This window comes from Alligator sinensis, unplaced genomic scaffold (genome assembly GCF_000455745.1).
Source record: "Alligator sinensis unplaced genomic scaffold, ASM45574v1 scaffold839_1, whole genome shotgun sequence".
NCBI classification, from domain to species: Eukaryota; Metazoa; Chordata; order Crocodylia; family Alligatoridae; genus Alligator; species Alligator sinensis.
This window is the reverse complement of record NW_005841885.1, coordinates 267,882-279,207: the sequence shown is the minus strand read 5'-3', so window position 1 is coordinate 279,207 and position 11,326 is coordinate 267,882. Positions and strand designations below refer to the sequence as shown.

At 50.4% G+C, this 11,326-nt stretch overlaps 1 protein-coding gene and 1 long non-coding RNA gene across 2 annotated transcripts in view; one reads left to right on the top strand and one right to left on the bottom strand.

The window, feature by feature from the left end:
* Window positions 1-98: 98 nt before the first annotated feature.
* Window positions 99-6,236, top strand: LOC112549252. Its single transcript, XR_003092627.1, has 3 exons — window positions 99-249; window positions 4,257-4,454; window positions 5,310-6,236. It is a non-coding gene; the product is annotated as an uncharacterized LOC112549252 (long non-coding RNA).
* A 4,050-nt stretch (window positions 6,237-10,286) lies between these two features.
* Window positions 10,287-11,326, bottom strand: part of COL7A1 (collagen type VII alpha 1 chain) — an 88,903-nt gene continuing 87,863 nt past the window's right edge. The window contains exon 120 of the mRNA XM_025196804.1: window positions 10,287-10,324. Within this exon, the coding sequence (XP_025052589.1) occupies window positions 10,287-10,324 (38 nt within the window). The remainder of the gene's footprint in view (window positions 10,325-11,326) is intronic.

Below are 11,326 nucleotides of genomic sequence, written 5' to 3'. Positions count from 1 at the left end.
GCGCACGCGCAGGGCGCCCGGAGCCGTCACTCACCTCGACGTGGCCGGGCGAAAGGAGGGGGCTGCGCATGCGCTATGCGGAAGGTGGCGCTGGGTGGTAGGCGGGGCACGGCCCAGCCCAGGGCTGCGACCCGAGAGGGAGGCAGCCGGTTGCGCATGCGCGGGGTGGTGTCGGGCGCTGGGCTGGGTCGGGAGGAGCCTGGTTTGCGGTCCGGGGCAGGGAGCAGGTTTTAAATATGAAATTGGAAGGTCAGTTCCCGTATTTTCTGAAAAACTGTCATGCACTGAAACAAAAAGTGTACACATAAGACTTTTTAAAGTGACGTCATGTTATGTGGCCGCTTCTGCTGGCATCATCGCAGGCTGCGCCCCCCTGCTTGGCACTGCCCGCTCAGCCGCTTTTTTGCAACTATTTAGTTGGTCTAATAAAAGATACCTCCTCTCCCCAAAGACTTGGCCAGGAGGTTTTGGTTTAAGTCTTTCTCCAGCTGCTGGTTAAACTGAATTTATTACTGCGATTGTTCTTGTCTCTGTGTTTTGCGGCTCGGGGCTGCGTCTTGTAAATCTTGTACGCTTTATTTTGCAGCAGGCTGTATTAGGTACGTGCCTGGAATTTGCAAGCGAGGCAGGCGCAGAACCCCTTTGACTTCCAATCAATTTAAGACGTTACATAGCATTTAAAATAAAGCTCTTAGTATTATTACACAATGGGATTTAGCGATGTGTTTGTTATGCAGCTACTTTCTATTGCTCACTGTTTAAATCTCCAGTTAAAGATAAATGGCAGATATGACTCACTTTATTCCTTCTCAAATTTCAATTCAATGCGAGTGAGAACGGGTGAGATCATAGGATTAAATAAACTAGTTCAGCTGAGATTGTCGGTGGAGTGATTTACTTGGTTTTTTTCCCCCAAATATAATGATGTGAAAAGCTTATTGTACATTTTGAACACTTTCAGTATTATCTGTTGTACAAGGGTTAAAATTATCATATAAATACAGTTTGTGTGACCAGACTCTGGAACGGACTCCCAGCAGGGGTGGTGCAGGCACCTACTCTGGAGGTCTTCAAAAGGAGACTGGACACGCACCTTGCTGGGGTTATTTGACCCCAGTTGTCTTTTCTGCCCAGAGCAGAGAGTAGTAAGCACCTGCAGCTGGGAGCCCTCTCAGCTGATAGTGCTCCCAGCCCCAGGGGTGCACCTGGCTACACCTTCCATTAATGGTGTGATAGGAACCAGACACAAACTTATTACATGTTTTTTGTGGAATAATTTGGTGCCTTATTCCTTATGTATCATATCATTGATTGAACGTGTGGCCAGGTTACAACTTAAGATGTGATTAACTGGTTAATCATGCCTGAAATGTAACGTGTGGCAGGGGCCAGAGTAATTTAGCACTATGAGTCCTCAACACCCTTGGCTGCCTCTGTCTCAGTCCATTCCCCTCTCTTGTGTGCCCGTGTGGGATGTGGCATCCATTGAACATTTCACTAACAATGGTTTGGGAATGAGAATGGACACAATATCCCATTAAAAAAATGCAGGACCAAGGGTTTCTGAGGGTGCTATCTTTTATTGGACCAACTGCCTGGACCATCACAGCTACAGCATCACTCCAACACTACTTAAAAATGCAGGGGCATTTAGGGAAGCCTGGAATTAATTCAGTGAAATTCAGCCAGGACACGGCTGTGCACCTCCCATAATGACTAAAGGAAGGTAGGGCTTACATTTTACATCTCATCTGAAAGCCGACACTTCCAGCAATGGAGCACAGCTCCGCCTAGCGTCATGCTGCCAGGCTGTTCAGCACTGATTCAGACTGAAAGGCATTACCTACCACTATAATCGCTGAGGATTGCTATAGCCCCACCTGTGAGTGAACACCCAAGGACTCTCACAATTCAGATCCAGTCCAGCTCTGCTCAGCAAGTGAGATGGGACATCCGAGTGTGTCATGGCACTGGCTGCATGTCCTCCATCCTCTCTGGATGGAGAGGTCAGACTGTACAGAAGCCGCATTGTGGGGAATGTCATCATTCTCTGGAAAAATCATGGCACCTAGGAGTCTTAAGTGTTGGCAAAAGGAAGCCTGGCTGTTACTACTCACCCCTAGCACTGTTTATTGGCGGAGTTAGCACCTGTTGCTGAAACCTCCAGGCACTGCACCAGTTTATCTACCTGCCTGACCCTCTGAATCACAAAGTGCACAGGAGTCCTTCTTAAGAAACATCTTGCCAGATACTGTAGCTTTGCTGCTAGCACCTACTGCAAGGATCTGTAAGGAGAAGCGTACTTACCAGTGATCAAGTAGTCATCAAAGAACATGGCAGTGTCCAGAAACAGTTGCAGCTGGGTTGAGGAGGGCTTCTCCTTCCAGCCAGTCCTTTACCTGTCCTGTGCAAACAGGCAGTGGACTTTGTACCTGGTGGCTGGTCCCTGCTCTCTGCTGTTATCTCAAAGGCTCACCAAAGACGTGGGAGTCAGGGTCCAGCGGTGAAATGTGACGTTTCACATTTACACACAGTTGCATTCATGGCTGGCAAGAGCGTTGTTTCTGCTAAAACCCTGGTTGGAGACCCAAATAAGACATGTGGAGCAAGTGGGGGGAGGTCAAATACTTGACTGACATAAACTGGTGCCATTTCACTGCTTTCCATGAACCAGGTTTAATTTGGCTCCTATTTCTATTGCCAAATGACTCTGCTTTCTCTTTATTTCCCTATACACACCATTGAATTTGGTCAAGGAGGATTTGAACATGGCTTGTTGCCAGAGATTGTCACTGCTACACCTGGGTCAGCTCCAAAGCAGTTGTTCAAGGGCTTTGCACAATTACATCCTGCTAGATGGGAACTGCTCTCCTTGCGGCCTGCTATCATCACAGCAGTTCCTGACCCATATTGTCTCCACTTCACTCTTGGTCCAGAAGGACCTCACAAGAACTAATTTTACTCTTCAGTCAGTTGACAACCGCAGGGGTGACTTTGCCTCTTACTTGCCACCTTACTCCCAAATGACTTGCACGCTGCCAGCATGGTACACTTCTATCAACCCCTGGCTTGGTTACTACCCTATTCAGGAGACAAAATGCCGATAGAAGGAAGGAGCAACTTGCTGCAGCTTCACTTATTTCTGGGCTCATCTATTGTCTGGTCCCCAACGATAGAGATGCATGCTACCTTGGGGGACAGGGTCCTACCAGGTTATGATGATGCAGTCAGATGTGACATACTAGTCGAATGGTTATACAGACAACAGAAGTGTTTGATAAGACTCCTTTTATTTTACATATCCCATCTTTCTTTGCACTCTCTCCTAAATTCTTCGGCGTGATAAATATAAACTCTCTTATACAGGAGAATGAACATCTTTTTTTTATAAAGAGATGCATAGAGATAGCAAGAAGGAAACACATTTAAGACCTTGTATTTCAAATGTCTGGAAACTGGCATATTTAAAAATATACAGCAGTACATTGTATTGGGTGAAGTGCCAGATTTGGTAGCCTGAGTCACAAAGAGACAGCTGTCCCTGCAGCCGGAGGGAAACCTGTCTAGAGAGAAATCCAGAGGTCATGTCTGATCCCACAATGTTGTAAGCAGGAGGTATTGTTCTACTGCAACAACAGAACTACGCCGACATAAAGGGAAGAGCCAGGCCTAATTGACTTGTGTTTCTTTTCCCAGGGTCCCAGAGATTACTGAGACAAATATCCATTGTTCCTGTCCATTAGCTCTTAACCTGTCTCAATTTGTTCCTGTAAACCTCACCTGTCAATTTTGCTTTCTGTATTATCCCCGGAGTTGTTTCATTTTCTGTCCAAAGCACAGGGAAACATTCTCCTTAAAGATCAACTTCCTTTCATTAAAACAAAACTGTCAAGAAATAGTTTTTTGCTAGGGGCCCCCAAGCTACCTGCCAGCCAGGGGTTGGGGGCCAGGGATCTGTAAAATGCTGGCTGTCGACTGGTATAGGAGAAGGGAGCAGCATTTATCTCGTTTTTTGCTTGTTCTGTGTCACACAGCAACTCTGGTGCCTTTCCCACTTCCCACATTAGTTTGACAGAAGCCCCTGGGGCTGTTTGGACTTGACAGTGGCTCCAGAATATGCAGACAGAAGGTACCGTGGATTCCCAGGCCCTCCTCTCTGCTTGCTTGTTCCCTGACTTTTCCATACCCGACCCATTATTGATCATTATCCTCCCAACACCTGTGAAGTAGGAACTATCTTTATCTCCATTTTACAGAAATGGAAACTGAGACACAAAGAAAGGGGTTATGAGCCCTTCTCAACTCTACCAGGAAATCTGTAGGAGAAATCAAAATAGATCTCCGGAGCTGCTGAATTTCAGTGCAGAGTTGTCCCTCCCAGACCATCCTTCCTCTGGATACAGATAGATGAAGTGCAAGCAAGCTCAGCCCAGCCCTGCCAAAGGCCATTGCAGGTATGTACATAATTAAAGGTGAGTTCTTAGATCCTTTCATTTAGGCACTGACTACAGCAAAAATGTTTCTGAACGGAGACTAAATAAAAGCCTCTCTACCTGGCACATTAAGTATGTCTGGCAGGTACAGCATAGGGCTTTTGTCTGTAGAGCACTTTATATACTTTTGAGGGGAAGGGGTGCCATAATTGTTCCCCTTCTACAGAGGGGAAAACTGAGGAAAAAGATGAGAAGTGACTGCCCCTGTTTGTTTCCAGTTGGGTTTTTTTCCAGGCAACTAACCTTTTCTGGAGGAAAAGGAGTTGGCACCTGTCTACAAGGAGCTAGATCCAAAGAGGTAGGAGTCAGCACCCTACGAACAGCCAGTTCTCAGTGAACCACCAGCAAGCGCTTTCTGAACCACGGGCCACAACTCAGGAACAAGTGCACTGGTTACATCACAGGGGCTGCATTATGCTACAGAGAATCCCAGAGTCTGGACAACTTGAGCTCACACGATTGAGATTTACTTTCGACGCCCGATTCGGGCCATGAGCTCTGCGTTGGCTGCTGCTTTGGCTTGCATGTCCTTGACTTTGGCTTCTTCGAGCAGGACTCTTAGGATATGCAGAGGGACATCGAGAGACAAAGAGACCTTGGATCCAGGGCTGCTCTTTTTCACGACAGCAGCAGCCCCGTTGTGGTTGAGCTTCAGCAGGGTGGACAGTCCCCCTGGCAATGGCCTGTGTGTCACCTTGCACCTAGACCTCACCATAGCACTGGTTCTGTGCTGATGTCCACGTGCTGCTGAGGGATCCTCCACAGCCAGAAGCTTCGGGGGGGCCTTGCCATTTCCCACTGTTGTTTCTCTCACAGGGTGGTCTCTCTGCTCGTGGCTGGTTTGGCAGCTGTTGGCTCCAGCATCGCTGACCTCCTGAAGCCTCTCACTGCCCATTTCCTTAGAGGCTGTCGCTGGAGACCAGGCCACAATCAAGAAGGTCAGTAATGGTAAGACTCTGGGACCGGGCATCATTGCCTAGGAAGGCTGCAAGCAAACAGAGAGCGCATGGTCAGGGAGGACATGGAAAGCCAACAGGTTGTGCTGAGAGAGCGACAGACGGAGAGCGAGAGTCTTTCAAATGCTACAGCCCCAAATACTTGCCCTGTGTCAGCTACTGTCTTCTGAAGTAACACCACTATTGCTTCCTGTGATGTACCCACCTGAGCAGCATCTGGCGCATGCTCTGAGTTTAGGAAGCCAAGCTCTGAAAGTCCTAGCATCTGCTGGAGCAGGCTGTCACATCCTCACATGTACAAGCACCCTAAGCTCGTGCCTTTCTGAATAAGCTAGTCTCTAAGGTGTCACTCTGCCCTTTCTTTGGTTTACAGGGGGTTGGTTTAAGTGTTAAAAAATGTTTGTTTCTTTCTCTTCATGCCAGGCTCTTTGCTCTGTTCCCCAAGGAAATCAGCTAGAAAAACCTTCCCAAACTGGATCACGTCTATGGAAGGGCTTTACTATGTTGTGCAGCCAAAGCAACAAGCAGCATGATTCATTAGATCTTTCCCCTTCACAGCAAACCTAGGATTTGTCTTTTGACATTTAATTTTAAATTAAGCCTCAATGTTAGCTTTTAGTTTTCCCTTCTTCAACTTATTTTTTGGGATGGGGTGGGGGAGTTTCTACTACTTTCAGGCTGAGGGGTCAAGTTTAGAGTGTTTTGCCCTAGCTGTTTGTATCAAGAACTGCTGATCTTCCAGAGACTGGAAGGACTAGTCAGCTGAAAGGAGGAATCCCATACCCATAGCTCCAAGATTAGGAACAGCACAGGTGGAAGGAGCAGGAAGACTGCAGGTTTGTTTTCTCTATGGTCACATTTGTGCTGGACTCAAGAGAAGAGACTGAAAAGCCATTTGCAGGTTGTATCAGGCAATTTTCTTATGGTCTCTCTCTTTTCCTCTAAAAATCCACCTTAAGCACTTGCACTGCGAGGACCAGGCATCACGGTAAAAGCATCCTGTCCAAGTAAGAAGCAACCTGCCACCTAACCCTTCATAAATGATGGCTCGAGTGTGAAATCTCACCTGTCCCATAGAATCCTCTCCTGCCAGATGCTCTCCCCTGAAAGCACAGCCTGGGACAGCTTCAGAAAGCAGCTCCAAGTCCTCAGGAGTCAACAGAAAAAGAGTTGGATGCCACACAACTGCTGCTGCTGCTGCTGCTGTGGCTGGTGTGTCCTAAGTAACAGCAGCCCAGCTTGAGGCTTCTGGGTTCTTATCAACCTGCCCCCACCCACCCCCAAAGCAATTCTGCCCCCTGCCCTGTGAGGGTACCCGCTCTGAGCGGGTCCAGTCACACTGGACAGATACTGCCTCAGTGCAGATGAGATCATCTCGTGGGGGTGGGGGTGAGTGAGGTTATTGCCTCCCCTCCCCAACAAGACAATTAGACCAATTTCAGGGTGTTCCAGGAACTCGATGCTTCTGACTCCTGATGATTTTTTCCATCTAATTGAGCCGTTCTGCTCCTGTCATCCTGGTTTATAGTCATTTGAGGAGAAAAGAAGCCCCAAAACCACATGCTAAAGCTGCTGGCAAAGCCCTGTGACACTTTGGAGTGAGCAACACTTGGATACCAAGTGATCCTGCGGTACGGGATCCTCTTAATATATGGGAGCTTTGGAGTCGGCAGCCCAAGAAGCCCCCAGGCCTTCAGCCAGGGGGTAGAGTTACTGCAAATAACTCACCCCCTCTACAAGGCCACCTGAAGCACAACCCAGGGTGATCAGCCCTTCCTGGTAAGGGTCCTTGGCATGCGTCTAACTTTGAGCACTTCAAAGCATATTATAAGCTTGAATACATTTAAGCCCATGATGAGCATTCCATGGGAATCCATATCTTCCCTGTGGGGAAACTGAGGCCCCGAGTGGCAAAGTGACTTGCTGATGAGGGAACAGGCTCCGGTGTCCTGAGTCCGTAGTTCCTGGTGCCATGGCCAAGTCAAGAGGTTGCTGCAGTGGTAGGTGATGGGCTGGGCACCCCGACAAGACTGTTCTAGTCCTCCTACAATTATTTATACATCTTTAAAAACCCCAGCACTGTAATAGTGAGGAACCATGACGTGCACCTGGAGCAGCATTAGAGCCTCCACACCTCTGTCCTCTCCTCATACTTTAGTCCTATTGACCTCTGAGAAGTCCGGCTGGCATAGTTACTTCCAGCAACCATGTTGCTGGGCTCTTTCCACTCCTCCCTCACCACGGCAAGGCCTTCAGTGCTGCCCAAGGGTTGCACTCTTCATGCTCAGTCCATTGGATGGCGATGGGGTCTCAAGGCTGAGGGGCTCCACCAAAACCACCCATGAGCTGAGACTGGCACTGGGTCAGCGTATTGCCCTTGGAGAGCTGAGCTGCCAAGGCTAGGTGTGTGAAGAGAGGTGGCCTCTCTGTCAGGCCATGGCCCTTTAGAGCATCCTAGAGCAGGACCAGGACCATGGCATGAACACAGAATTGGTTTGGAAGCCAGCCTAGCGTTTGAGTCCAACATGCTCTTGTTCAGCTGGTCTTGGCATCACACTGGCAACTTCTGCCTACACAAGATTCAGTTTTACCCAAACACAAATTAACCCACAGCCTCCACACATAGCCCCTACCAACTGTGATGCACCAGTCCCTGGTCCTGCTTGGGCCAATGCTTTCCTGCAGGCTGAGCAAGGCCTGTGCTGGTCTGTCACCCCTTCCATGCCCATAATCTGTGGAGCACCCATGGGTGGACTCGTGCCCCAAGGCTTCACTTACGGGACGGGTGGGCAACTGCCCTATTGTGCACAGGCTGGACATTGCGCCTGCCTCCCACGCACACACTGGGTGCTTTTGTCTGATGCTATTAATACACACGCTGTGGTTTGACCATGCTGGACACTCAGCTCCCCACCCCGGCTGACTGGAAGCTGAGCCCCTGCGGTTCAAGTGATGTGTGCGCTGGGAGCCCCCGGCAGTGCCGGCTCCCCCACAGAGCGGTGATGTCACTGCTGGGAAAGCAGCAGTGCCACGCAGGGCAGGCTATTTTTAAACTTGCTCTGGTTTGCAGTGGGGGCTGGTGATTAGCTCCATCCATCACTGTCTCACCAGTTATCCCCAGACTTGATCACCCCACAGAACCCCCTGCCAAAGCCAGGAAGCAGCTACAGGGGCCGAGAAGGGCCTGGGATGGACACACGGCTTTGAGTTTAGTTGGACAACTCCCCCTGGAGTTGGACTCTTTCCATCTGTGCCCCCAAAGGAAGGCTGATGGGATTCTAGCCTGGCACCTGTGCCCCTTGCAGCTGTCCCTACTACTCCCAGCCCATCTCTGCTATCTGGACTTAAAGTCCCCTGCACCCTGGTCCCTCGGCTCTTAAAAGGAACACCCAGACCCTCCAAACTCAGTGGAGCCCACCGTGAGAACTACTAGTACATCGGCTCTGTTGGCTGCAGCACTTGGGCCACTGAGCTCCGGGGCTGTAGCATCTCTTGTGAAGGCTCCCACACTGCCGTTGGGGGCAGCATCCACTACTTCCACGTACTCTCACCCAACAATGTTCAAACTGGGGCAGTCCCCAGTGGAAACAGTCTCCAAGCTTGGCACCCATCCGAGGAAATGCTGTCTTCATTAGAAGTCATTACAGTGACCACTTAAGACTCCAGTTAGCACAGCTTTATTGTAAAACCCCCACCCCTCTCACATCCATACACATATACATATGCTGTATACAGATATACACACAGTGCAGCAAGACAGGCAGGGGTCAAACTGATGCACCCCACCATGGCTTTTCCATCTTTTTCCAAATACCTATTAAGATGGTGGCTTCTGGTGGGCGAGAGGCAGCATTCAGGGTGGGGAGGAGCACGGCAGTACAGAAATTTCCAAAGCTGTTTGAAATAACATACAACGGCAAGACCTTACAATAGCATTAGCACCATCCTCAGTGTTTCCCTGTTGAGTCTCATCTCACAGTTCAACACCGCTGGGTTGAAGAGCAGGGACGAAAGCGTGCGTGGTTACAGGTGCCTCTACAAGGCAGCTCCACACTCGCCTTGAAGGGCTCGCTGGCCTGTGCCTGGGTTTCTTCCAGTGCTGTTGCTCTCAGAGAGAACGCTGGTTCCTGGTGAAGGATGAGGTGAAACTTCTTCAAATGAAAACCTGGTTGGGGGGGGGGGGGAAGATGGCGAACAGGTCCCTCTAGGAACTTGCAGCCCTTCTGCAGGTGCATGTGTTCCACCCAGCGGCAAAACACACATGGATAATGCAGCCGTACCCGCCTCTGAGCTTCCAGCCATGGCTTACAAGTGGAGAAATCAACTACCGAAGCCTTCTTGTGAAACCTGCCCAGCTCCTGACCACACAGGATGTCCAGGTCTCAGTAACACCCGGACATTCTCCCTTTAAATGCAGGATTCTTGCTGGCACAGCCTGTAACATCGTACCCATTTCTGAGGTGCCTCCTTGGGCAGGGTCTGAGCACAAAGGGGCTGGGCAGCAGCTTGATGTTCCCATGAATGCTGGTAGGTGCCCAGCAGTGCCCAGATGTGGTGGAAGCAGGAGGGAGGGCGGGGTGCCCATCAAGGCCCTGCCCACCACCTGTACCTCCCAGTGAATGGCTTGGCTGGAAGTGGGCAGACAAGGTGGCAGATGGAGAGTGTAAACAGCCCCCGTAGCACTGGGGCTCGGAGGCCTGAGAAAACCACCAAGCCCTTTCCTTTGGCTAATGCTGACTGAGACCCCCAAGGAGCATCCTGACTATAACCAGAGGGCAGGAAAAGGGGCCTGTGGCTCAGGAGTGCCCAGGCACGGCCTTCACTGCCATGTAGCCGCCTAGGCATTGTTGTTTGTAAGGTGCTCCCACATGGGCGCTGGAGCAGCAGAGGAGAGAAAGGCTGAGAAGGGCAAGCGGCTTTTCTAACCTAGAGAAAGGGACTCTGGCTCTGGCTAGGACAGGGGCTGGAAGAGGCCTGATCCTCAACCTGTCCTGTCTGACCTGTGAAAGCTTCTCTCTGGCAGAGGTGGCACTGCCCAAAGTGTCTGGAGTTTTCTCCTGCCTGACAGCGTAAGGAGCTTGAGATGGGCTAAGGATAGAGGGCAGGCAGAGGACCTACCGAAAGAGCCCCCAGATGAAACACAACAAGAGGGAAAGCCAGTGCAGAGGGGGGCACCTGCTGGGACCCTTCCAGCACCTGGGAGCCCAAAAGGGGCAGCTCCCTGTAAGCACCAAGGCCATTTAGCCCTTTGGAGCATTCATGGCAGGCAAACTCTGGCTATAAACAAAGGGCTTTGTGCACTCACACTCCCGTTCTCAGCCTTGCACAACACGGTCCAGGCTGGGAGACTCTCAGGCTGGCTCCTCCATTCCCAAGCACTGGCCTGCAGCCTGTGACCTGACACAGAGCCAGCAGCAGCCAGCCTGGGTTTGGTCCAGCTAGTACATTTCATGTGCCATCGGTCATCAGCCTCCAATAAGTTAAAAAGCGCTGGTCCCCCACAAAGCTACAAATATTGTTTCTTCCCCTTTTTGCCATTTGATAAAAATTTCACCTGAACTTAAAAACCAAGAGAACAAATAGAAAAATAACCCCAGAGCAACACAAATACTTAGTACAAAATAGCACCAGTCTCTGGTCCGGGCAGGGGCACCCCATGCCACAGTAGACAGCAGATGCAGCAGTGAGGGGCGTCTTGGGTCCAAGGCACCACATGTGGCCGGGACATTGAGCAGGCCCCGGCCGGGCTCCCTGGAGGACCTGAAGAAGTCTTTCACGGAATGGGCAGGTGGGGTTTCAGACAGGAAGAGCCCCACTAAAACAGGGCAGTTCATGGCTTCTTCTTCCCCTCTGACATGCTCCCACCTGCTAGGGAGA